The 26,243-nt window shown below is 41.6% G+C and overlaps 1 protein-coding gene across 1 annotated transcript; it reads left to right on the top strand.

Annotated features, from left to right (window-relative positions):
- Positions 1-7,473: 7,473 nt before the first annotated feature.
- Positions 7,474-24,879, top strand: CDRT4 (CMT1A duplicated region transcript 4). Its single transcript, XM_039847404.1, has 4 exons — positions 7,474-7,546; positions 8,909-8,987; positions 22,727-22,801; positions 24,395-24,879. Exons 1-4 carry the CDS (start codon positions 7,517-7,519, stop codon positions 24,850-24,852), a joined length of 642 nt encoding a protein of 213 aa, XP_039703338.1. The 5' UTR covers positions 7,474-7,516; the 3' UTR covers positions 24,853-24,879.
- Positions 24,880-26,243: the final 1,364 nt, after the last annotated feature.

Genomic DNA, 26,243 nt, shown 5'->3' with positions numbered 1-26,243 from the left:
AAGGCAAAGTTGATAATGTTACCCCCTGCTTAAAGCCATTCGATAGTCATCATAGTGTCTGCAAGATAAAGATATAACTCTTTAGCATGAATGTTCTAGGCAGAGGAAACAGGGAGCACAAAGCCCCTAGTGAGGTCTTTCATGGTTGGACTTCCACCTTTGTTTACAAACTCACTTCTCCCTACAATTCTCTCCTTCCACCTGTGCACAGCCTATGTATTAGCCATAGTTTAAGTTCTCTGAGTATATTATACTCACTTTGCTCTTATTTGGCCTGGCTTCTTGCTATTCATCTATAATGGCTTTTGCATCTGGTGCTAGCTTCAGTTTCATCTTCAGCTTATCTTAGTTTTATACTTTATGCTTCAGTAATATTGAAATCTATTTTAAATTTAAAAATCATATCATACTACTTCATACTTTTCCTCAAGTTTTTCTTATTTGTCTTTTCTTGTCCCAGTAATGCCTACTTGTTATTCAGAACTACACTCAGGTGCCAGTAACTCCTATAAGTCCCTTATGAGTCCTCTTAGTGAGCTGGATGACCCTCTCTCATATTATCAGCCCATATTTCCTTCAGAGCAAGTGGCACATAGCATTGTGTTGAGCTAGACTCATTGTGGTCCGGGACAAGGAAATAGTCCAGTTTAGAGATTCTCAAAGTGTGGTGCCCAGACTGGCAATACTAGCCTCACCTGGAAACCTGTTAGACATGCAAATTTTAGGCCCCAACCCAGATCTGTTGAATCGGAAACTCTGGGAGTGGGGCCCAATGGACGGTGTTTTAAAAAAACTCTTTAAGTGATTCTTACTCTAAGGAGGTAAACCACTGGTCTCATTCATCTCTGTAACTAGCAGGTCTGACTCAGGATAACTGTTTGTTAGAATGAAATAAATTTAATTCTACTCCAGGACGTTGTCTGGAGTTTCCTAGGCTGGGTGAGAAATCGCTGATGTCCTCATGACACCTTTTATCTCCTTTTGTTACAACCCCCTTTCCAATATAGTAGAACTACAGATGGTGACACCTATAAACATAGGGATTCTGCTGTATTCACCTTTCTATCCATGTGCCTAGTACAGAGTAGGTGCTTAATAAGTGTTTATACAGTTTTAGGTCCAGGGACACATGTGGAGAAAAGACAGACAAGTTCCTTTCTCCCATAGAACTTAAATTCTAAGAAGGCAGGCAGAAAATAAATTGTAAACAAACAAATTTAAGATAATTTCAGATAGTGATAGTGCTATAATAAAAATAAAATAAAATGACATGCTAGAGATGGACTGAGTGGTTAATTTAGAGTAGGAAGTTAGGGAAAGCTTTTCTGGGAGGATGATATTGAACTAAGATTGAAATGACCAGAAGCCAGCTAATGTGAAAATTTGTAGGGAAGACCATTCTAGGTGGAGTTTGGTGACTCTGAAGACGGAGAGAGAAGGGCACTGTGATTGGAATGGAGAGACAGAGGAGAGAGAGAGAGCTGAGAGGCAGAGCAAGTCAATCATGGTGGGAGTTTCGATTTCATTCCAAGGGCTATGTGGAAACTCTTGGGGAGGAATATTTAGGTTAGGGAGCAACTGAGTACTGATTCATGTTTTGGAAAGGCCACTCTGGCAACTGGGCATATAAAATAAATTGTACAATAAGTCCTCACTTAATATCATTGATAGAATCCGTAACTTTAAACAAAATGTCATATAATGAAATCAATTTTAGGCTAATCGATACAAACACAAATTAAGTTCCTGGCATCTCATTCACATTATAATGAAATTATATTCAATGAAAATGACGTTATTCAAGGACCTGCTGTATAGAGACAAGAATGGAAGCAGGGAGGCCAGTTCAGAGACCACAAGAGTGTTCTGTGGATATGGGGGCAGCACTGGGAGCATCGTGTCTACTCACGTGGACCCTGGTGCTAGCTACTTATGACCAAATCCTGGCTCCACCAGAACAGATGTATGGCTTTGAGCAAGTCACCAAACATCTCTTTGCCTAAATTTTACCCTCTGTAAGAGGGGATAAAAGTAGCACTTAACTCACAGTTTTGTTGGGAAGGCTCGATGAGTTAATATATGTAAAACATGGGCACCTATGCTATGAGTTAGTATTAGTATTAGTATTAGTAGTAGCAGTTGTCATCATAATAGAATGTAGAGAAAACAATGGCTTCAGGATGTTTCTACAGGCCGAATTGATGTGATGATGATAAATGGGATCTTGAGGATAAAGGAAAGTGGAAAAAAAGACTCCTGTTTTTTTATTTTCCTTTTTTTTTGGCAAAGGGTTTGTTAATGGTGCTGTTTATTAAAATGTGGAAGACAAATGAAGGAGTAGGTTTTGGTGTGTGTGTTGTGTGTGTGTGTATGTGTGTGTGTATGTGTGTGTATTTTGACCAAGGTGGTTCTGAGGCACCTATAAAACATTCAAGAAGAGATATTCATGGCTATCTAAGCCTGGAATTCAGGGAAGAGCCCATGGCTGAAGACACAAATGTGGGAATTGTGGCACGTTGATGGGATCACCCTGGGAGAGTGTCTGGATGGGGAAGAGACAGAGCCCTGGGCTTCTTGTTCTGAAGATGGAGTAGAGGAGAAGGATCCAGCAAGAAGCCTAAAAGAGTGGGCAGTAAGGTGGTGAAACTAGGAGGAAGTGGAATGATGGAGCCAAGAGAAGAGGGAGTTTCTAGAGTGGCAGTTGCCACTGTTGCCAATAGGTCAGACAAGCTAAGTAGTAAATACAAAGCAGGCAATGAGCCTGGCAACATGAAAGTCCTTTGCTGAATGGACAAATAAAATTTTACTTAACCAGTTGATACTTTTATTTAAATACTAACTCAATTATAAAGTCTGGTTGTATACTCCCCTTGATGCTCACCAAGAATTAGGAGAGGAGAGCACCCCAAAGATGACAGGGCAAACAGCCTTCTCAGGGTAGCCTTCCATCGGAGCTGTGATGTGCACCCAGCTGAATGGCTACTGCAAGTTAAAAGAGATCCCACCTGTTTGATTGCTCCTGAGTGGAGAAATGGCTCCCGTCTCTCCTTCAAATGAAGTTTTAGAAACCACCCATAAAGAGTGACCAAAGTGAGGTGGAAAAAAGTATTTCTGAAACTGGAATCAAGTTTCCAATGACACCATGGTTTGGCACAGCTGTTTTGAATCTAGGAGCATATTAATACGCCTTTTCTATGACTCTTCTAAGGCAAACCATTAACATTTCAGCTTATTGCTATTACCCAGTAAGGAGGTGGCAGATTTGATTGGATGATTCTTATACTTTCTTCTTAAACTTTCTTGAGCATCAGTATCACCTAGAGCAGGGGTCCCCGACCCTCAAGCCTCCAATTGGTACTGGTCCATAGTCTGTTAGGAACCGGGCCGCGCAGCCGGTGAGCGGCGGGCCACCAAGCAAAACTTTATCTGTATTTGCAGCCACTCCCTAGCACTATCATCACCACCACAGTTCCACCTCAGATCACTGGGCATCAGATTTTCATAGGAGCACTGGTCCCTGGTACTAAAAATGTTGGGGACTGCTGACCTAGAGGGCTTGTTAAAAACACAGGTCACTGAGCTCCACCTCAGAGTTTCTGATGCAGTAGGCCAGGATGGGACCGGAGAAAATGCATTTCTAACAAGCTACCAGGTGATGCTACTGCTGTGGTCCCGGAACCACCCTTGATGACTTCTTGTCTGGATCATATGGTCCCTGAGAGGAGGGATGGCATCCCTCTCACTCATCTGGTTAAGCAGGAGGCACTCGATAAATTCCTATGAAATGAGTAGATTAAATATACCTTCTGTGGATCCCTCAGGGATGAGGAGTTGGTGAGTGCTGTGGTGAGTGAGGGTCAGGGAGTGACAGAGTGTCACCCGATTTGCTGCTGCTGCCCCACACTTTCCAGCAGCCATGCCCCAAGGACTCTGCGCAGAGCTGCCTATGGCAAAGCAGCTATCTTTGCACTCTGCATTCTTTTTCTTGAACCCTTTCTAACTTGCAGGTTTTCTTTTACTTCGACTGTTAGCCAACTTTTAACAATTCAGTTCAGGCTTGCATCTTCGTGGGTGGAGTTTAGGCAGAGGACATAATGACACAAATGATTTAATGTGTAACATTTTTCTGGGCTCTGTTATGCAGCCCCAAGTGAAGCCAGTCCTTTTTCTTCACTCTCTAGGGCCAGAGGAAGCTGGGTGGGGACCTGGCACATGGCTTTTGAGAAATGGAATTAGTTAAGTCTCAGTCAAAAGCACCGTGAATGCTGGTGGCCACATCCCATCTAGCACACGTCTTTTGGTTGGAGGCACTGCACCCTCCCCATGCACACAGAGCCTTCTTTCTTCCTTGAGGAAAAGCGACTCTTTCACAGGCTGCCATAGGCAAAGGAAATGGAAAGTTCCAGAGCATCCTGAGCCCTGCTCAGTTCCACCCCGGCTTTGCTTTTCCCAAGCACAGAGAGGTGTGAGGCTTTTTCATACAGGGTGGTTCCTGTAGGGTGATAGTGAGTTCTGTAGCTGGAGGCTGTGCCCTCAAGAGGAGAAGCCCCACAAGCTGACCTCCTGGCCTTAACCATGTCTTAGCCCTCCTGGGATGCAGCCCCAAGCAGAGCACTGTAGCCAGGGCTTTTCTGAGAAGCTGCTGATCTCAACCCTGCTGGTTCCACATTCCTGGATGATGAGGGAGGGATTCCAGTGTTTACTTTGAACAATGTTTTCCTGTGTCTGAACAGACTGGGTGTTAAATTCTTCCAGATTTCTGGCTCTACATTGCAGCTCCAACAGGACAGAAACAGGTTTACCGCAGTTGGCAGGGGAGCAAAAGCAGGGTCCGTCTGGGTACCTTCTGCATCTATAATTTCCACCAGGTGGATGGAAAGATGTTAGCTTGGCTTTGTGGGCTTTGTGCCCAGGAAGGGTTTGTTGTGCTCTCCACTCAGGGCTTGCACTGTGCCTTTCTCCTTTCCCACCCTAGAGGGCAAAAGTTAGCTTTTCTCTTTTGAAATGTGGCAGGGAGCAAAAACCAGATGACTTTTGAAGGTCAGGGCTTGCAGTGTTTTCTCTGTTAGTATAAACCCAGAAGTTGAGCTCATAAGGAATTCATTTGGTGGGATATTGGGAAACTTGAGTGCATTCCGGTTTCTGGGGCCTGTTGTGCCAGGAGGTTTCAGATACGCAGGAAGTCAGAGCTGGATGGGAGATGTGAGAGTGGCAGACCCACCCGAATCCTTATTTCTACCCAAGAGGAAACTGAGGCATTGAGTGTTCTAGTGACATGAGGGTTAGAATGTTGGTCTGTAAAGAGCTGAAACCAACACAGCTGGTTAGATTTCTCAGAACTGTGCAGGCTGGGGATTGTGGTAACCTGCAACTAATTGCTAGTATGTATTGCTGAGGAAGATGACAAATGGCAATACAATCACATGGGACCACGGGAGACATTCTTCTCTTTAAGCGTTGATACATCAATGGCTTTAAAGATACAGAGAAATTCAGGAAAATAATAGGATCATTTCAAAGATACAGGTGCTCTTTACCTCTACCATGCACAATAAACAGTTTCTTCATTCTTGTGTTCTGGGATGATGAGCAATTCAGGGGACACTCATGGGATCCTACAAGGACTTACTCTCCATGGAGTCTTTGGTGAAGCTCCATCCCTGGAAACCTACTCCTAAACCCCTTGCCCTTTTATGAATGGAGTGTATGTGTGTGTGTATGTGTGTGTGTGTGTGTGTGTGTGTGTCCCTGCATGCATGTGAGCACACATGCACGCTACTGCATGCATAAGTAGGAAAGGAAGATTGATGCAAGCCTTTTGACTTCAGGGCCTAGATGGAGCCCAAACAGTATTTATCTAGTAGGGTTGGGTAAAATAGTTCACTGATAGAACTTGTCATTTTGATCTGGCTGCTTTCACAAAGCTATTTTGATTCCATGGACATTTTTGCTTGGTCTTAATAAGAAATCACTAAAATTTCAACTTTCTACACCTCTCAAGTAATGTGCAAGGCAAGCACCCTAGCACCATCTCTGAACCCCCCTTCACACCTTGTCTTATCCCTCACCCCAATCCTGAGCCTTCTGGACACATCAGTATGTCTGCTGTGTCCAAATGGCCTTGTCAAAACTGACTGTTAGAGATGCTTTCATTTTTATATTTTATAGCCATAAATTCTTTACTTAAATATGATCCCTTCTTCTAACAGAATTTATATTATTCCCTAGAGATGGGAATGGAATGAAAGGAAGAAATACTCAGTGAAATGGCTCCCACTGCTGGCAGAGTACAAAGCCCTTCTCTGTTCAGTCTCATGGGTGGGAGTTTTCCTCAGAATGTAAGGGCCTTGCATCAGTTATCTCTTTCTGTGTAACAAGTTACCCCAAAACTTAGTTGCTTAAAAAACAAATATTTGTTATCTCGTAGTTTCTGTGGGTCAAGAATTTGGGTGTGACTTGACCATGTGCTTCTGTCTCCAGATCTCTGGACAGTCATGTTTTTGGCTGGGTCATTGGGCCCATCAGGGGGACAGTCATGTTTTTGGCTGGGTCATTGGGCCCATGTGAAGGCCTAACTGCAGGAGGATCCACTTGTAAACTCACTCACATGATTATTGGCAAGATTAAGTTCCTCACACACTGATGAACTAAGGGCCTTAGTTCCTTGTTGGGTGTTGGCTGGAAATCTCCCTCAGTTCCTTGTCACATGGGTTTCTCTATAGGGCAGGTCATAACACAGCAGCCGGCTTCCCTCAGAAAGAGAGAGAGAGCGAGAGAGCGCGTACACTAACTCAAGATGGAAGCCAAACATTTTTTGTAACTTAATTTCAGAAGTGATATCTTATCACTTTGCCATATTCTATTTGTTAGAAGTGAGTTGCTAGTTGCAGCTCACACTCAAGGAGAGTGGGGTTTCACGAAGTGTTAATGCCAGGAGGTGGAATCACTGGGTGCCACCTTGGAGGTCGCCTACCTCAGGCCTTATGGGCCTAATTGCTGTTGAGTCTGTGCAGCCCGTGGGCCCTGCCAACCCAGCAGTTCTGATAAGTCAGTGGCTGTGATGGGCAGAGGGAATGAAATTTATATACCATTAGTTCAGGATTCTTTGTCTTTACAAAAGTAGACAGTTATAAAGATGTTTATGGTTCATGAAATACTTTTATCTGAATTAATTAGATCAACACAACATATATGAGGCAGGATTTTTCTCATCTTGGATAGGAGGAAACTGAAGTTCAGAAAGATTAAGTAATTTGCTCAAGATTAGACATAAAAAAGTGAAGCTGGATTTCAAAACCAGTTCTCCTGGCTCTAAATTCTGTGCCCCACCCTGCTCCCCTTTAACATTGCTTGCATACCTAAATCTCCAGATTATTCCCAGTGGGAATTTGGCGAGACTTCTTGGCCCAATTTCACTCATTAAGTCATTCTAGACCAGGCTTCAGTGACCTGAGAAGAGAAATAGAACTCAGCTGGGACAAGGGATGTCAAAGCTGGAGGAGACTGCACAGCAGACATGGTTGGTGACTTTGGAGAGTTAAACAAGGTGTGTGTGCATGTGTGTGTGTATGTGTTTATTCATATGAATGTGTGCACATATCTATTCATACCTGTGTGTGTGGTTCATAGACTCTCATCCCAGGGACTATACAGATGTCCTACTTAGGGCTATGTGTGTATGTGGGTATGAGTGGACACAGATGTCTCGGACCTGTTCAGGATCGGGGATGGTCTCCAGAGGGTCTCTTTTTGATGAGCAGAGGGAATAAGTGGTAAAAACAGGGCTATTGGCATATGAAAAGTAGGGTGAATGGGGTGGGATGGTGAGATGTGGGATTAGTTGCATTTGTGTTGGGAGAGTGCTCTGGGCCCATCTTTTGACCTCCTGCTGTTCTAGTCTCTTCCCTGATCTTCAACGTATGGACCTATTTTTGGTGAGATGCATTTTGCTGCTAATTTCTCTACTGTGAAAACTAGACCATGTTGTTTTGACATTGGAGATTTCACAGTGCTATACACTGATGCCGATGATGACAGTCCAACTAACAGGCTCTTACCACATGCCTAGGCCCTGTGCTCAGTGCTTTATATGAATTATCTTATGAGAAAAATCCTCATGGAAATCCATGGGAAGTTCCTATTATGGCCCCTATTTTACAGATGAGAACACTGAGACTTAGAAATTTTAAGTATTTTGTTTCAGGTCACACAGCTAAGAAGAAGTTGGCTTGTACTAAACACATGCTCTTAATTTTATGCTATACTTTACTCCAAACAATTGTTTAGTATGCAGCTTTTCCATATTAGGAACTTTGGCTAGTTCTCTTACCAGCTGCCCTCTTGAGATACTGAACTACGTACATAATAATATAACTGAAACAACAATAACAGCAAAGAGAGAGCTGGTTTTCTGTCATGCTGCACGAGGGTGGATATTAAAGGCCAAGCCTTTACTGGGGAGAGCACGTCTACACAACATGCTCCATAAGGGCCTCGTTCCCAGATTTTACAAGTGTTCTCTGCATCTCTCCATTGTGCCAAGGAGACAAATTATAGCCCTTATTGTTTAATTGGATTTCTGACTCAACAAAAACTCCTTTTGTTAGGACTTCAAAATTTCCTGGCATGTTACCCACACATATTTTTATGTGGTTAGCAGTTATGTTTCATTGTATACTACTTGTGTATATTTGTGCCTAGAAAGATTCATTTGAAATTAGTAACTAAATATCTCTCCTCAGTTTCAAAAAACCTTTCTTTACTTCTGGAAAATTAATAACTGCTATTTTCTCTTTTAACCATAGGCAGCTGTTTTCTATATATTCAACTGTTCGTCTTCCCTAAAACCATCCAGAATAGTTACATTCTGTATTTTTCCAGTTTACCTTCCTCATTCTATGTTTCTCAGAAACCTAGTGAAATGAGCTGCACCAGAGACCTGAAAAAGCTTGCAGACAGAAGTGAGCACGAGAGGAGATCAGGACAAGGTAAGTCTGGCCTTGGGTTTGGACCATAATTAGTCCTCAAAATAGATAACATGTGGGCCAAGAGTTGACTAGAATTTAATTATCTTACTTTTGAGCCTTAAGAAACATAGTTTAGGGAGAGAGACATATACCAAGCAAGTAACACAATGGGATAAACAATCCTAATAGATGAGGCACAGAGGTGTGTTATACAGAAGCCCAGCTAGAGAGCTGGATGGCCTCCCAAAAGCAGTGTCATAGGAGCAGTTCTGGAAGGAGAGATAAAAGGACTAGAGAGCAGAGGACACATGTCTAAGTTTACAATATTTCCAAGGGAAGGAAACAAGTCTGTGAAAAGGAAGTCACATCCACTAACAACAGATGGAAGATACCCTAGGTGCTGCATCTGGTGGTAGTGAGATCTAGCTATGTTTGATGAGATTGGAGGCTACAGAGTACATATTAGACCAGTGGGAATGAAAATGGAAGTTCAGAGGAAAAGTGGAGTATGACCTGAATTGGAATTCAGTACATTTAGGCCCCAGGAACTTTCCATATTAGACAGGTTTCACTTCACCTTTCAATGAAGCCTGAATCCTAGAGTGTTGTGGCTCCAAGTTATTGCACTGTTGGTCTCTGGGTGCTTCACATGTAGTGTCTCATTCAATCTTAACAATAATCCTATAAGGTAGGTATGTCACTCCCATTTTAGAGATGGAGAAATTAAAGGTGAGAGAGATTGAGATTGAGAGAGAGAGAGAGAGAGAGAGAGAGAGAGAGAGAGAGAGAGAGAGAGAGAGAGAGAGAGCTTTGCCCACTTAAAAGCAATGTGATGGTGCTAGGATCTGAACTCAAGTCATTCCAAATTTCTTTATCACATTTATTAGGATAATATTCTACATTTTGCCAGCTGACCTTTTCTAGTAGTGGCTATTGTCAAGTCAGCTAGTCCATGGTTTCCTTTGTGTTTTGTATGTGTGTAGCGGCCTAATGTTTGGATTTCCAATAATCCTTAGAAATCCCAGGGAAAATTGTTGTGGCAACTGCAGTAATATTTGTTTATCTAATAATTGTGATCCAAGTGTCTGAGGACAGAGAAGTGAATGTGAGATCCCTTCTCTTATGGAACTTACCTTCTAGTTAATTAAGAGAAAATAAACAAATGAGTAAATTGTAAGAAATGTCAGTCAGGAATAGTCAGCTATTGCAGAGAATTACAATAGGAGGCATGGTAATGACTGACTGGTGGCAGTCATGATAGGCCTCACTGAAGAATTCACATTTAGGCTGAATCATGACTTACAAGAAGGAACAACCTACGTGAAGATAAAGGAAAATTATATCCCAGGCAGAGGGAGCAGCTGGAGAAGGACCTTAATGTGGAAACAAGCTTGGTGTATTTGACAAGAGGAGAAAGATCAGTGTGGTTGGTGCCACAAGTGTTTGGGAGAGTGGTACCAGATAAGCCTGGAAGGAGAGGCAGGGACTAGATCAAGGAGAACTTTGTAGGCCAAGGTTGGAATTTACATTGTATCCTAAATGGAATGGGAAGCCTTTGAAGTATCAGCAGTAGAATGATTTAATCTGGTTTATATTTAAAAATTATCATCACCCTGTGTCCTTTGTGGAGAAGAAATTTTAAGGGGAAAGGGTGGAAGCAAGGAGATCACCTAGCAGATATTCAATAGTCCAATAAGAAGATGTTGATGTCTTGGATAAGGATGGAAGTGTAGAGAAGTTTAATAATAGTAAAGGGGTGCAGTGGTGAGGGAGAATAATGAATTGAATATATGAAGTACAAAAGCAAGAGGACTCGAAGATGACTCCTAGGTTTTTGATTAGACAATATGGTGAATGATGATGCCTCCCTCTGAGATGGAAAAGACTGGAGAGGAACATATTAGGGAGTAAGGTCAAGAGTTCTGTTTGAACCATGAAAAGTTTGACATTTTATTAGATACTATACAAATGTAGATGTACAGATGGCAGTTAGATATATAAGTTTAGATTTCAGGGAAGGGATCAGGTAGAATTAAGATGTGACAAAAAGGTGAGATGTAAAGCCACAGAACTGACTGATGTTACCTTGGGGGCCTTTGTAGATAAAGTAAGAAGGAAGCCTAGAAATCATCAATGGAAACTGAGAAGGGTAGTGAGTGACATAGGTCCATGTGGTGTCATGGAATCAAATAGGAAAATATTTCAAGAACTTGAGAGTAGTCAACTATGTCCAGGGTCATTGCATCTTGGAAGGCAAGAGGGATGGGGCCGGGGCTGCAATGGAGAGACATTCCTTGATATGAACATGGACATTTCATCCATCATAGTGGGAGGAAAGGCAGCATGCACAGGAGCAGTTGGTAGGAGCGATGGTGGGGAGAGACAAATGTATTTCTGATGGATCCTTGGATATTTCCTCAAGGAAGGCAAGGCAAGGACATGGACAGAGAGTGAGAGGGAGAAGGAGGTGATGAAGAAGTTTGAAATAGTTGTCTGTGTAGTAGGAGAGTAAAAAGACTTGGAGAGGAGGGAGAAGTGGGTGGGCTAATTATGATGACTGACTTTGAGACAGAGAAGTGAGAGTGTGGAATATTAAAAGGATTCTCAACTTTTTCTGTCTGGCTTATTTTGCTTAGCATGATTATCTCGAGGTCCATCCATGTTGTTGCAAATGGCAGTATTTCATCTCCTCCTATGGCTGACTAATATTCCATTGTATATATGTACCACAGCTTCTTTAGCCAATCATCTATTGTAGGACACTTTGGTTGCTTCCATGTCCTGTCCACTGTAATAATGCTGCTATGAACATCGGTGTGCAAATATCTTTTTGGATAAGGGTAAAGGGGATCAAATATATGGTAACCGAAGGAAACTGGACTTTGGGTGGTAAACACACAATAGAATATATAAATGTCAAATTATAATGTGCACCTGAAAATTATATAATTGTATTAACCGATGTTACCGCAATAAACTTAATAAAAAAATAAAAATAAAAGGATTCTGCAGCTAGACCGCCTGAGTGACAATCCTGGCTTTGTCATGTAATAGTAATGTGATCTTGGATGTGCTATCGAACATCCTTATAGGCTTTAGTTTCCTTGCTTGTAAAATGGGGATAATATAACATCTAATTTGTAAGATTTTTTGAGGATTAAATTAGTCAATATAGGTAAGGTGCTTAGACTATACCCAGGACACCGTGCATGGCACAGAAACTTTAGCTATTATCATTTCAGATGAGACCTATCAGTGCAGTTGTGTTTTTTCTCATCGTGTTTAGTTGCTGAGGTGGCACACCCAGAAGAGTCTTAACAGCTGGGTTTTACTAATACTGGGGCTTGGTCATGCAAATATGGTAGAGGGAGGGAGAAAGGTAAGGGGATTAAGGTCACTTGCAAGAGGTTATAATGAGAGACCATGAAATTTAAACAGGATAAAGCAGGAAATGAGGGTATGAAGGGGTGACTGAGAGAGAGAGGTAGAATGAATGAATTGAAATAGAGGAATTGCTAGATTGGGAGCTGTTTGAGTGAGCGTGCTGTAATGATAGCCGAGGTAATAGAGTGGGATGCTCTTGTTGAGATCATGAATATAGTGTGGTTATTGGTAATGCTAAGAAAAATGGATTGACCACAAGGGTGGGTGGCAGAATTAAGAGGAAGTCAAGATTAATGAAGGTGAGTAGGTCAAGGAAGATTGGGCTAGAGATTTGCATGGATCACTCATGAGATGATGAAGAAACCACTGATGATGGTAGGAGTAAAGGTGCAAATGAAGCTAGTGTGCCAGGAGCTAAAGTGGTCAGTGACTGAGGGGTAGAGGCCAAGGATCAGAAGCTGGCAATAACCGGGTGGATAGCGGGGTTATCTCATCTCAAGGCACGAACTTCAAAGGAGCAGGAAGGAAAATGGTTCAGAATGTCAGAGGAGAGTAAGGGGGACAAGTACCCACCTCCAGGTCCAGAAGCTTGTAGGTCATGAGAGAACAAACAACCCTTCCTGGAGAAATCTGTGGGGTATATGGTATCACGAGGGCCAGAAGGGATGATACTTCCTTTGGTGATGATCTAACAAAGCACTCTTGGCAGAAAGCTTCAGGGGTATATGGGAGTAGGAGTGTCTTCAAATTGCAGCTTTTTATCCTCAGTTTTTCAGATTTTGAACACAATTTTATCTGTTTACTCAAAACTTTGAGTAAATCCCACACCTTTGGATCCCTGACAATTTTCTCAACATAAGGTGGTGAATGCTACTTATATTAGGGTCATTTTGCCTTCTCCCTTGAGTACAGGGGAAGGGCAGATTCTTTTTCTGGGAGAGTTAGGAAAGTTTCTTTTCCTGAATGGCTGAGCTACACTCTGGATTTTGGAGGACATGTAGTGGGGAGTGGAAAGAGAATTCAGGACAATGGTAACAGGGAATGCCAAGAAGTCAGGGCATGAGAGTTTGGCGAGTGTGGCAAATGATGGGCTGCTTAGAGTCACTGAAGTGTCATATGTGTGTTTGTGTGTGTCTTGTGTGTTTCTGTGTATGTGGAGGGGGAGAGTCATGATGATAGGAGCTAAGATTTGGAAGCTTTCCGGGGATTAAATTTTGAAGGGTTTTGTACACCATGCTAAGGAATTGCATTTTATCTTGCTGGCAGTAGGGAGTAAATAAGTTTTGAGCAGAAGTATGACATGTTCAAATTTTTCTCAGTTGGTTTCCCCTGCTTAGAATGTCATGCCTGGTGTAGTGCTTGGGACATAATAAACATCCAGCAAATATTTGTCAAATGAATGGATGAATATATTTATAAATGACAATTCTTTCAGCACCTCTGTGGTGAATAAATACGGGGAAAGAGAATAAAGGTTGGAAACCTATTTGGGGAATGGACCTGGAACTTGGAGTGTAAAAGAGAAGAAAGAATTGAGTTTCTACTTTGAGTGTCAGGAAGGTTGGTGATGTCATTGACAGAAGCAGGGCATGAAGATGGAGGAGATGTTTGTAAAAGTATGGAATGATAATACTGAGCTTTGTTTTGAACAGATTTAAATTTGATGAAAACACAAAACTTAGAAACTTGTTTAATAAGTGGATGGAAATAAAAATTTCTTAAAAGAGAGACAGGTTCTAAGAACATATTTTGGTTAATTTATCAAGGTCCCAGTGGTACTGAAGACACAGAGTGATACGTCTTTGGGAAAGTAATTAATTTTGACTAAACTCAAAGGAAAATGATTAATAATTTAGGATGCCAATATAACAATTTATAATGGGACATATACCTAGGTGTTATTCGATATATCAATTTTCAGAAGATTATTGAATGAACAAGAGCAAAATAAACTATTTTCATCAAGTCATATAGCCATTGAATCCCCCTTTTTATTCATTCACTTTTCAGAGAACAAATATCGACATTCCCAAGTCCATGTTATCCTGTCCCTTGCACAGTGCTGGAGGAAACTTGCAAACTTTAGCAGGATCTTTTCCACACTTCCTTGCTTACTCAATAGAAAATATAGGGCAAAGTCTGATAATTTCTTGATAGTTGAGGGACCTCATTAAGAGCATTTATGATTTTTCTTGGGAGCAGCACTGTTGGAATGGCCTCATTATAATGGGGGCTGGGGTGGGGAATTGAGACTGGTGGCCCCTTCACTAAATGGCGTGTGCCCTCTTCCCTTTATAGGACATTGGTTTGCTCTTCGTGGTTCTTTGGTTCCCCCAATCATCTCCACTTGTCTTGATGATTGGCTGGAGTATTTTGCACCTCCTTCTTTGGAGAGGGATGTTGGGCGGCCTTCACTTGGCTCCTACATTTTGAGCTCTAGGCACCACACTTTGAAAGTTTAGAGAATATTTTTCATTGATCCCATTGCTGTTTCCTTGCCAGCACATCCAGTTTTTAAAAAGCACTACAATGTGTAGGATACTTGTGGGGGCACTTTTCCTGCGTATAGCTAATTTTGGCCATGGAGAGCTGATTCTTTTTAACATCTTTCTCCTCTGACCCTCCTATGACTGGGTGGCAGTGGGACGCTTTTGCTCCAGTTTTCTTACCTGAAGTCTGTCTCACATTGGCACTAGAAACAGTCACTCACAGCCTCCATTTCAGTTTCTGGCCTCAACACTATGGGCTGTGCTCCAATGAATGGTAGACCTTGGAGCTGGTAGGAACACTAGAGACCATGGCAGCAAATATCCTACTTGCTTTTTATTCATGAAGATAGGGGAGCAGATAGAACACACTCACCTCTCAGGGTTGAAGGAGAAGTGGCTTTGGCAATAATGAAAAATTTGGGAGACTAGCAATCGTCAGGAGCCAACATTTTCTGAGCATCTCGCTATATAGAGGTTTATAAAAAGTGAAAGAGCATCAATGGGTTTTCATTTTAAAAGATATAGCTTATCACTTGCAGTGGCTAAAATTGGAAAGACCTTAAGATCCCCAGATAGACACATGATTAATACTCATTCATTCATTTGATGGATTATTAAGCAGCCTCTAAAATAAATATGAGAACTCTTTAAGAACATGAGAAAATTCAATATAATGCTGGAACAAAAATGATGGATTCAAAAGGATGTGTACATTTTGTGACCATAACCATGTGAGAACTGGATGAGAGCCCCCAGGTAATAGTTGTGTAGTGGTAATGGGATTATGAGATTAAAAAATAACATCTTCCAAAACTTCCTATAATGCTGATATATAACTCCAGTTGTGAGAACAACATACAAATAAATAAAGCAAAATACAACCTATCATCATCAACATGACACAGGCCTTGAATTGCTCTTCTAGGAAAGGAGATGATTTGTTCTAGTTCTTCCTCACAGTCTGCTAGTGAATGTGGGCTGGTCACACAAGGGCAGGAGTACGGGACTGTTCATCAAGTAGAGTTGTCACTGCACAGCATTTAAATTAGCCTCTTTCACTCTGTCTTCCAACCTTAACAGTGCTGAGTAACATCTACAAAGCTTTCCTTCCTTTGCTTCACTCTAAAATATTGCATTTTCCTTTTGCTTAATTTCCATTTTGTAAGTTGTTTTAGGAATAAAATTATGCTGAGTATGAATGAAGAGATTCAGGGTAAAGCACAGTCAAACTCTAATTTTCAGGAGGCAATTTATTTGGACTGTGGTTCAACTGGAGACAACTGATCTCTGACCACTGGGAGTTTTCATTTAATTATAATTCGAGGTTATCTGTGACCCAAGGGTTGGGTGCAATATGTGATGCATGGATTTTCTCACATTGGGCATGAACCAGGAAAACTCTATGATACTAAGGACATGCTGTCCTGTCAATAGGCTGATAGAATAATTAAATCCTATAGAAGGCAGCTACTTTAGTTCTTTGTTTTTGGCAAAGGCTCAAATGTAAGTCACCTTCTTTAAAGCAAACACTGGCCTGGATTGCTAGTCCTTTCAGTCTTTTAAAAAGGGGTGGCCTGGCCCATTGATTGAGACCAGTCCTGGGAAATGCTTGTCTGTTTCCCTGATGTGTTTTCTAGGTTCACAATATCCCCATTGTTCCAGCAGAGCGGGACTTCCTTTTTCTGATTGATTAGACATTGTGAGGCCACACATTTTCATGGTCTCCTTGCTCATGAGCCAGCTGTCAGGCTGAGAGAGGGTCTCTGAGCACAAATTGTCTGAAGTCTTTCATGTTCAATTTCCTGAACATGAGATTATAGGGCTATTTCTTGCTGTCTGTTTCTCCATACCTTTCTTACTTATCTGCCTATCAATGTATAAGTTTACCCTAAAATGTCCATAGAAGAAAAGTTTAAAAAGCTCTTCTCTGATTATGCCTGTTTGGCTTGTTATGAACATTTCATTTTAAAATTTGAAACTTGATCTGTAGATAACATGGCCACATGTGCTTTGTGCCTAATAGATCTTCATATTACATCTTAAAATGGAAATTTTTATATTTATGATTGATTATTCCTTGGATAAGTATAAAATTAAATTCATAGTGGTACCTGACGGGTATACAATGACCAGCGCTTTTTCCTGCCATGAATTCGTAAGGCATTTATTCAGCCAACTCGATGTTGTACATAGTTCATATAAAGAAAATGTATCATTTGGAAACAGCCTGTATGATCTGCATGCTGGAAGAATGTGGACACTGAAATGAAGCATTTCATTCAGGATTTTAAAACATTGAGTCTGGTATTTAAACAATGCCCACTGCCCATCATTTTCCTTGTCCTTCAAGATTCAGCACAACCATCTTCTTCTGTTGAACATGTTTTTTGACATCCTTCCCCACTCTGGCTGAGTTAGGAAGCTTATAGTGTGTCACCTCAAGAGCCTCATGTGACTAAGGTGCTGCCTCATTCTGCTCTGTGTCCCTAGCACCTGCTGCAGTGCCTGGTACCTGGATATACTCAATAGTTATCTACAGAGTGACTGATGTGATTTGTTTTGGCCTATGTACAGGATGTCTTGACTTTTTTTTTTCTGATGACAAAGATGACACAGATTATTTTTTGTTTGAGTTGTTACTGGTATGGGAAACAAACTTCCTTTGTGGATCCTCGACATTGAAAAGGGTAGATCCCAAAGCAAGAGGTGAGTGTGAAGAAATTCATAACAATTTATGGATGCATGTGAGAAGGTGGCCATGAACGCATGCATGACTGAATGACTGAACTGATGCTGCATGGCCATAGATACTTAAACTCTATTTCCACTGTTGTGTGTCTCAAGGTATACACATAATCCTCAGAGAAATATGTAGTGTATAAAAGCATTATCAACAAACAGTGTATCCCCCTCCCACCACCATAAGTGGTGCTAGATCTGTGTTAGAAGATGGGCACCTCTGATTAGACTCCTATCTTCCCTTCCCATATGTGGTTAGAGATAATTGCTTCCCCCTAGAAAGAGGCATGGTCTATATTAGAACATACTGACAACCTGCCTTTTCTGATGACAAAGATGACACAGATTATTTTTTGCGCCTTTCGCATACAACCTGATTAAAATTTTTTTTTATTATGATGATTTGATTAATGAAATCCATTAATTTTTAGGTATACAATTCAACAGTAAGGTGTGTGTGTGTGTGTGTGTGTGTGTGTTGTACACATATTGCATTGTGTTCACTGCCCATAGTTAGATTTCTTTCTGTCACCCGCATATTTGACCCTTCACTCCATCTGCCTCCCCTCCCTTTTTGCCCCTCTGGTAACCACTAGTTTATTGTTCATGTCCATGAGTCTCTGCTTGTTTGTCCTGTTTGTATGTTGTTTTTAGGTTTATATCCCACATATAAGTGATATCATGTGCTTTTCAACAACCTGAATTTTTAACAGAGCACAGTGATGGGCTTGTTTCTCCTCTCCTTGGAGTGTGTATATGTTTGAGAGGAGCAGCATTGAGGAAGAGAAGGTGGCCAGTATAAGAAGGGAGAAAACTCCTCTTCTTTTTTGAAAGACCAACCTGCTCCTTCAACACTTACTCCCTTCTGTTTTAACAGTTCTAGGACTCCCAGTGCCCCTCAGCATCAGTGTTGCTAAAAGCAAATCAAACCATTATTTTGTGTTCACCTCCCTAGAGGCCATCAGGCAGAGGTGGGGCTATGGCAAGAGTTTCCATAGCTTCCATGGGATAGGGGGCAGGGTAAAGAGGTGGGACTAATGGGAAGTCTGTGAGGTGTGCACTGTATTTTCCCAGGTCTGAAATGCAGGAGGTTAGAACATGTACTTGGCCTGTAAGATGTGGCGCGCGCGCGCGCGCGTGTGTGTGTGTGTGTGTGTACATTCAGGATGGAGATCGGCACATGAAATACACAACACACTGCACCAGGTTGATTCATGCCTGGGAATATTTCTCTGGATCTTAGAGATAAGCCTTCCAAGACACTTCTGGCTTAAGTGACAGCTTCCTCTTTAGCCATAAATAAATGAAGAACAGCCAGAGGACAGACAAGGAAACAGAGGGCAGAGGAGGACATGAGAGGTTGAGGAGGATAATATGTAGGGGCGAAATGAAACTGCATAGCTTTCTGTTTTGGAAGTGGTTGTCCTTCTGGGATCAGACAAGACTCAGGTATGACAGAGTGAGAAAAATGAGAGATGAGACAAGCAAGACAAGATACCTGCATATTGGAGCAGAGAAGAGAGAAAAGAGGCTGAACAGAGGGAAATAGGTCTCATATTCAATGAAACATTAGGCCCTCATCTTGGCTTGTTCTTCTGGGTATGGATACTTTTGTGGGATCAACCTTCTAAGGCTGATTTTAGAGGAAGTGAGTCATTGAAGACACAAGCTATATCCTGAGTAAGTTCATTCTTCCATCTTCTTAATGTCATAACAGTCTCATACTCACAATTCCAAAACAAGTGCTGGAAAAGGATTTCGGAATCCACACATTTTCCTGGTTACTTGTCCACGATATGCCCTACCCAATGAATGAATGAATGATTTTTTTAGTCAAATGAGATTAGGAGAGGCTGCAAATCTGTCTACCTTTTGGAGAATTACAGAACAAGTTAACATAGTATAGGCTCTAAGAAGTCCTGCGCTAAATGAATTTGTTTAACATATCAGTTTTCAGAATTACCTGACTGAGGACAGGCCTTCTAAACTTATATTGCACAACATCATAGACTATGCGAATATAGTCCCCTGGATTAAACAATCTATGTGACCGTTTAGGATGACTCTTGCCATGGACCTTTTTTCCCCCCTCTAAGTAACACCTACTAATATTTTGAGAGATTCTTGCATTCTATAGGACACAGCTTAGGAAACATTGGGTTAAGATGATGTCTTGCCTATCATGAATATGCAAACAGCACTACTTTCACAATGTTATTGGGGCTAAAAGTCTGAATGGGGTTGACTTATGTGAGAGCACTCATCCATCTGTCCTGCCTGGAACCCACAAAATCCTTTTTTAAGATGATTTCCTGAGATAAGGATGCAACTTGTGGCCAAAGACAGAGGGTGAGATTAGCTTTGCATAAGAATACCATTCAGGACCACAGTTTTCTTAGCTCAGTACTTTAAGGCACTGGGTCTCCTTTGATCTGAGTCAATTCCGGTATTGGCAGGTGGTGGTGGAAATACTCCATGGTCATTTTAAATGTTTAAAGGTCACTGGTATGCAGTACTGACTATACATAATGAAGAATTTTTGAATGAAAATATGTGTTTTAGGACTGCCAGAGGGCTAAAATAATCTCCTGGACCAGTTTCCCATTTCTTAAGTAGTTAATACCCTATAAATCTTCAGTGTTTTTGGTTTAGATTCTAGAATAGTGGTTCCCAAACTTTGCAGCACATTAGAATCAAGCTTTTAATTCTGATGCCTGTGTTGCATCCCATTCCAATTAAATCACAATTTTGAGCGTGGGAGCCAAGCATTTGATTTTTAAAAGATCTTCAGTAATTCCAATGTGCAGCTAAGCTGAGAGATTGCTGGTTTAGAAGTACTTTCATTTTTAGACATTTTACTATAACAGCCATGCCTCTGTGAGAGAAGCAGGACAGAAATTCATCCTCATCCTTATCTCGTAAGTGAGACAACAGAGGTCCTAAGAAGTTAAGGATCGTGATCAATCTCACACATTTGTGTCAGGTTTCAGGCATGTGTCACTCTTTTGAATTTATTTAGGCCAAACCCAGCGTATCAGGTTAAATTCTGGAAATGGGATAAGAGACTGGGCTAGTGGAGGGAGGAGCTGGGCTTGAAAACCCGGTGGATTAAACATGCGCCTTTGTGACTGTAGGAGAAACAAGGAAACCATTTCAATGTTCTGTCTCCCGCCCCTCCCATCAGTGTTGTTTCTGTCTGTAGACTGCTGGTTTGCATTTCATTTAGGAGACAAAATGGAACCTTTGTGCCAGAGTTGAAGGAAATTATAAAAGCCCACAGCTTGTCTTCACATTTAATGTCAACTATTTCTCTTCTTCTTTTCAAACAAACAAGTCCTCCCATGAGTTTGAGGCTGTCTCAAACATTCTCTCCTTTGGTTTTAAAGTTTCCCAGTTTCTACATGAGCAGATGTGAGAAAAACCTGCTATTTACTAGAGTTGCCCTATCAGTAGCTGAGGGTGACACTTGGATGACATACTCTATGTTACTGAGGACTTGGAATGGATGCCCTGAAATTCTGAGATCCCATGGTAGGTCTTAGAAAGAGAAATAAGATACTTCCACTTCCAATTTCTTTTTTTTTTTTATTGTGTAAAACTCTTTCAAGTTTAAAGAACTATTTGAGTATTTTTCTTCCCTAGCTGCAGAAAAACTATATCGTGAATTCTCCTAAAATTGCCACTAGGACTTAGTAGTAGGGACCCTGCATCAGAGTAGGTTTGACAAAAACTAGCTTTTTAATTTTTTAAAAGAGTATGAACGAATCTCTAAGATGCTATCCTTTGTTAGGTGTGTTATAATAAAATGCTAATATTTGTGAATAATTTACTTTAAATATTGTGTAATTTAAGGTTGTCCTAGCCAACAACATACTTACTTGCCTTCCACAATGGTTCCTTGATTAGAGGGAAAAAGGGTATAAAACCTGGGAATTGCTTATCTCAGGGGAATGTTTCACACATGAACAAGTCAGCTGAAATAAAGGTTAAGAAACATTATTCAGTCTAAACCAGAGCTATTTGGAGTATGATCCTCAGACCAGATGAATTACTTCAGAGGTACTTAGAAATGCAAATTCTCAGGCCCCCACTACAGACCCACTGAATCAGAATCACTGGGGATAGCACCCAGCTGTCTATATTTTAACAAGCTTTCCAAGTAATTCTAGTGCTCACTAAAGTTTGAGAAGCATTTTCCTAGAGTGATAGTTCTCAAAATGTGGTCTCCTGACCACATCACCAGCATCACCTGGGAACTTCTTAAAAACCATCTGAGATTCTTTAATTGGGCATTGGCAGGTGATAATAGAAATGCTCCATGGTAGTTGTAAATGTTCAAAGGTCACAGAGATGGCAAAACTGAACATAAAAAATAATGACTTCTTGGATAAGAATTCTCAAATGTGCCCTTTCCAATTTTAGAACTGGAAAGGAACTGAAAAGATCTCCTGGATCTGTTTCCTATCACTAGGTAGTTAATAACAAAACCTTATAAATCTTCAGCATTTTCCTACCCACCCTTGGTTTAGAATACTGACTGCTGAATCAGCAGTTCTGGAGGTGGAGCCCAGTAGTCTATATTATAACAAGCCCTCCAGGTAGATGTACCCTTAAATTCGAGACTTTAGACCACAGTTGCCAGTAAAATGCTCGCATGCACAGCTGTATAGAGCATTAAGACTTCCCTCATCATCCTGTGCTTGGAGCCCCTGAAGTTGACTCCTGGCAGATATCCGTCTCTGCCAGTGCCAGGTTGAGAAGTGCAGCTAGAGGGCAGAAACTTGGCTCACTTTCAGTAACACGACCACAGTTGGACTCTGGAAGAAAAGATGGCATGGTTTAAAAGTGGGGACCTTTCTTTACCTTTTTCCATGGTCCAACCTCCATACAGCCCCCAGGCAGCCCAGCACTGAGTTCTTGAAAGTTTGGAGATTGGAAAGCAGAAGGCCTAGGGACTGATGTGACCTTCTGTGCTGTGCTCACCCAGCCTCTCTCCTGTTCCACAGAAGGCATGTCCTCTTTTCCGAGGGTGGGGTCACTGAGCCTCAAGCAGAGATCCTTTCACTTGGGATCCCAGGGTGGCTGCTGATCACTTTCTTCTCAGGTCACTTTGTGGTGGCTCTGGCTAACGAGTATATTTTCCCAAAGATATTTGGACCTACGATGTGAAAAACTTCCTAAAAATGAATAGGACTGATGCAAGAAAGATGAAGACAGATGAAGGTAGGGCTTGGGGCCTTAACAATGGGTGCTTCTATTGTGGGGTTGGCTAGAGGATTTGGGGTGGAAAGACAAAGAGGTGGGGCACAGGGGATGACTACTCATGTTACACTGGTAGAACAAATATAGCGTTGGGGAGGTAGAAGAGGGTCGCTGCTCATTTTGCTCTAGACAGTTTTAGTTTCACCTCTGCCAGACATAAGCGAATGCCCTAACCTGCAAGATCTGTGCATTCTGCATTTGTTCTGAGGAGACAAGGATGAACAGCCAAGTCCGTGCCTGAGAACTCCGATGTACGTTTTCTAGTGAGATGTGGTATCACACATTTTGCCTTCTCTGAGCAGAGTAATACTCTTGCAGGGAGATGAGACTTTCCACAACATGCTCTTTCCTAACAGATCTGTCCCCGGATGAGCTCCACCTCCAGAACACCCGTGAGACAGCCTGGGAATAACTGTATAACCCGAATCTTCTTTTGATTATCCCTGTTAATAGTGTTTTGCACTGGATTCAGGTTGGAGGTGGCAAGATGAGCCTTTTAATTCCACTGCCTTCCAAACTCTTACTGAAATGATCAAAGAAATATAAAATCAAGAGAAGTATATACCATTTGAGAAAACAGAGGAGGGTAAACCTGCAGGAGAGAAATGTTGAGGCATTTTCTGCTAGACAGAGTAAAATTGTAAAGGGAAGAAGGACTGACTTGCCCATGATTTGGTGTCTACAAGGAACAGGCTGCTTGGTAAAGTAATGGGTAGAATTTCTAGTAATGCCCCCTGCCACCCCTAAACACCCCAAACTTCTTGCTAGCAACTACAATGACACTTTTTGCAGTTTTGAGCCCATTAGACTTGATTTCAAGCCCACAACTTGCTGGTTGTGCAAGCTATTCTACCTTGGTCTCATCCTCTGTTAAATGGGGGGAAAACACTCATTCTAAGATATAACAAGGATTAAATAAAATAGAGCAGGCAAGGAGACATAGTCAAAATATTCCTTGTTATCATTTACTAATTACTATATGCAGGTACTTTGCTAAAAGCTTTATATATTTTTCCCTTTAATCCACATGAAGGCTCTATTAAGTTGATCTTATTCTAATCACCATTTGATAACTGAGGCAACTAAGGCTTAAAAGAGTTAAGACACTTGCTCAAGATTCACAGCTGCTAAGAGTATAGAGAAGGAATTTGAACTCAAACAGTCTAAGTGCAGAGCCCATGTTTCAAGCCCTTAAAATATATTACTTTATTTAACCTTTAAAATAGCCTTATGGTAACCACTTATATTAGTGAAAAAATAGAAGTGCAGAGCAGAACAATTCGATGTTATACAAAGATCTGAAACCAAGCCTGCTAGACTCTTAAGTCCCCTGCTCTTTCCCATCATGCTGTTCTTTAATTGATATACTCTATGGAATGCCATTCTGCCTCCCAATTTTGGATTAGATTTTATTCTCAGTGAATACAAGGGATGGAGGGAAAATATGCATGAGGGGGAGAAATTTAAAATGTAGTTCCAATACTCTCCAATTTTGAAGAATTTAATTATTGTTTGCGAGAGCCTCTAAATTGCCTAATTTCTCTTTGCTGGTAGAACTCACAGAAAACATCGGGCTTCCCCTGAAACTGCTTGAAAAACATGACCCTTGGCCAGCCTATGTCACATATACCTCCCCAGTGGTGAAAAGACTCATTGAGAAAAGCAAAGCTAGAGAACGAGAATGCACGCCAGATGTCGAGGAACGTGGACGGACACTGAGGCAGAACAAACCTTCCAGCATTATCCAACCCAAAAGGAGAAAGTCATCCAAGACCTCTGATAACATGATGTTCAAGGACATGAAGTCGGAGACCACACTATCAGTTTGGGGCACTTTTTCTTTGTTGGCCACGGGTTCCACTGTTATCCCAGAACCTATACCCTTTCATATGGATTCCAGAGAAAGTCCCACTGCAAACTATAACAAAATCATCTTCTCTCGAAAACCTATGATGAGGATGCTTCCATATAGCCCACTTCTGGCCAGCAAGGAAAAGCATTCAAATATTTAGCAAGGAGTCCCTGCAACTACTCTCCAAGATTATACAGCAATTAAGCTGCATTTGCCACAAATTTCACCATGTCCTTTATATTCGAACTTGCCCTTGCTAGTGCAGAGGTTGGCTGAGATAAACCTGATCAGAATGTGGGCTGTGGGTGGATGGGCATGTCCTCCACAGCGCTGCAGCCAGATGGGACTGGAAAGCCCATGGCACTAGTTTCCTACTATAGACGCTAAGGACATAACTGTGGGTAAATTAGTCCAGGTTCGGGAAGGAAACAGAAGTCACACCAGAGATAATTTAATATTAAGAATTCTTAACTAGATAACTTAAAAGGCAGGAAGAGAACACGAAATTATCAATGGAGGTAGCACCTACAGGAAGCAGTTATCACCTCCAAGGCTGGGGGGAACAAAGGAAAGATCTTGGACTTACTAAAAGCCAGATATTTGGAGAAGGGGTATGGGGGGTGAATATCAGATTTCTGAGGCAGGAGAGTGGGGATACTTCTCAGCTGGTGCTGGTGTCTCTGAGCTCAGAGAAGAGCCCCTGTGGGGATAGTACCTCTGCCTCTGAGGAGTTGGAGCTGCTTTGGCTGAGGTTGGTCCTGTCAATGCTGGGAAAACCAAAAACTGGACTCAAATGCTTCTGAATGGAATCGACACTGCCTGAGTGAAGAAGAAGCATTGCTAGGGGAAACAGACAGACACAGGAAGCCAAAAGAGATAAGCTGGAAGCAAACCAGAAATGAGTTCCTTCTTCCTCCTCCAGCCTCTTAGGCTCTCTCTAGCATCCCTACGGGCAGGCCCTATCAGTGAGGAAAGCAGAAATGTAGTTTGCAGAAACCCATCACCAGCATCTCAGAGTATAGTATAAAAGGATGGACTTGAAGCTAAGAGAAAATTAGCTCAACAATCATCACGGTAGGGTTCCTATGATCTCCACCTTGCTGCTCCACTTGGCACCTGAACCTGGTATTGAGATGTTTTTGCCTTGGACAGTTTATAAAATGGCAGTAGGGTCCTAGGTATGCCCTGCTGAGAAATGGAGTATTTCTTCTCCTACACTTCTTTAAGGCTTGGCTTGTAGAGCAGAGTTGGCAGGGAAGTTCCTGGCTGGACCCGACTTATTATTTGTTAGGCCACAGCTAAAACTGGTCCACCCATTCTCTGAGCTATTCCCAATTGGCTTCAAAGCAAGAGATACTAAACTCAACTCAATCTCAAAGCAAACAGGCTGTCGTTAGACATAAGGGGATCTTATTATGCTGGGCAGACCCAACTGGTCTCAGATTTGGGGTTTATCTTCTAAGCATAGCTCTGTTGGTGGCTTTTATTTTCTTTGACCTCAGCTGAGTTTCTGTGTTTATATTTCTGAAGCAGTTAATACCCATCCTGCTT

This window comes from Pteropus medius, unplaced genomic scaffold, assembly GCF_902729225.1.
Source record: "Pteropus medius unplaced genomic scaffold, Ma_sr-lr_union100, whole genome shotgun sequence".
Classification (NCBI taxonomy): Eukaryota; Metazoa; Chordata; class Mammalia; order Chiroptera; family Pteropodidae; genus Pteropus; species Pteropus medius.
Note: the sequence above shows the minus strand (reverse complement) of the source record. Positions and strands in the feature narration are given on the sequence as shown.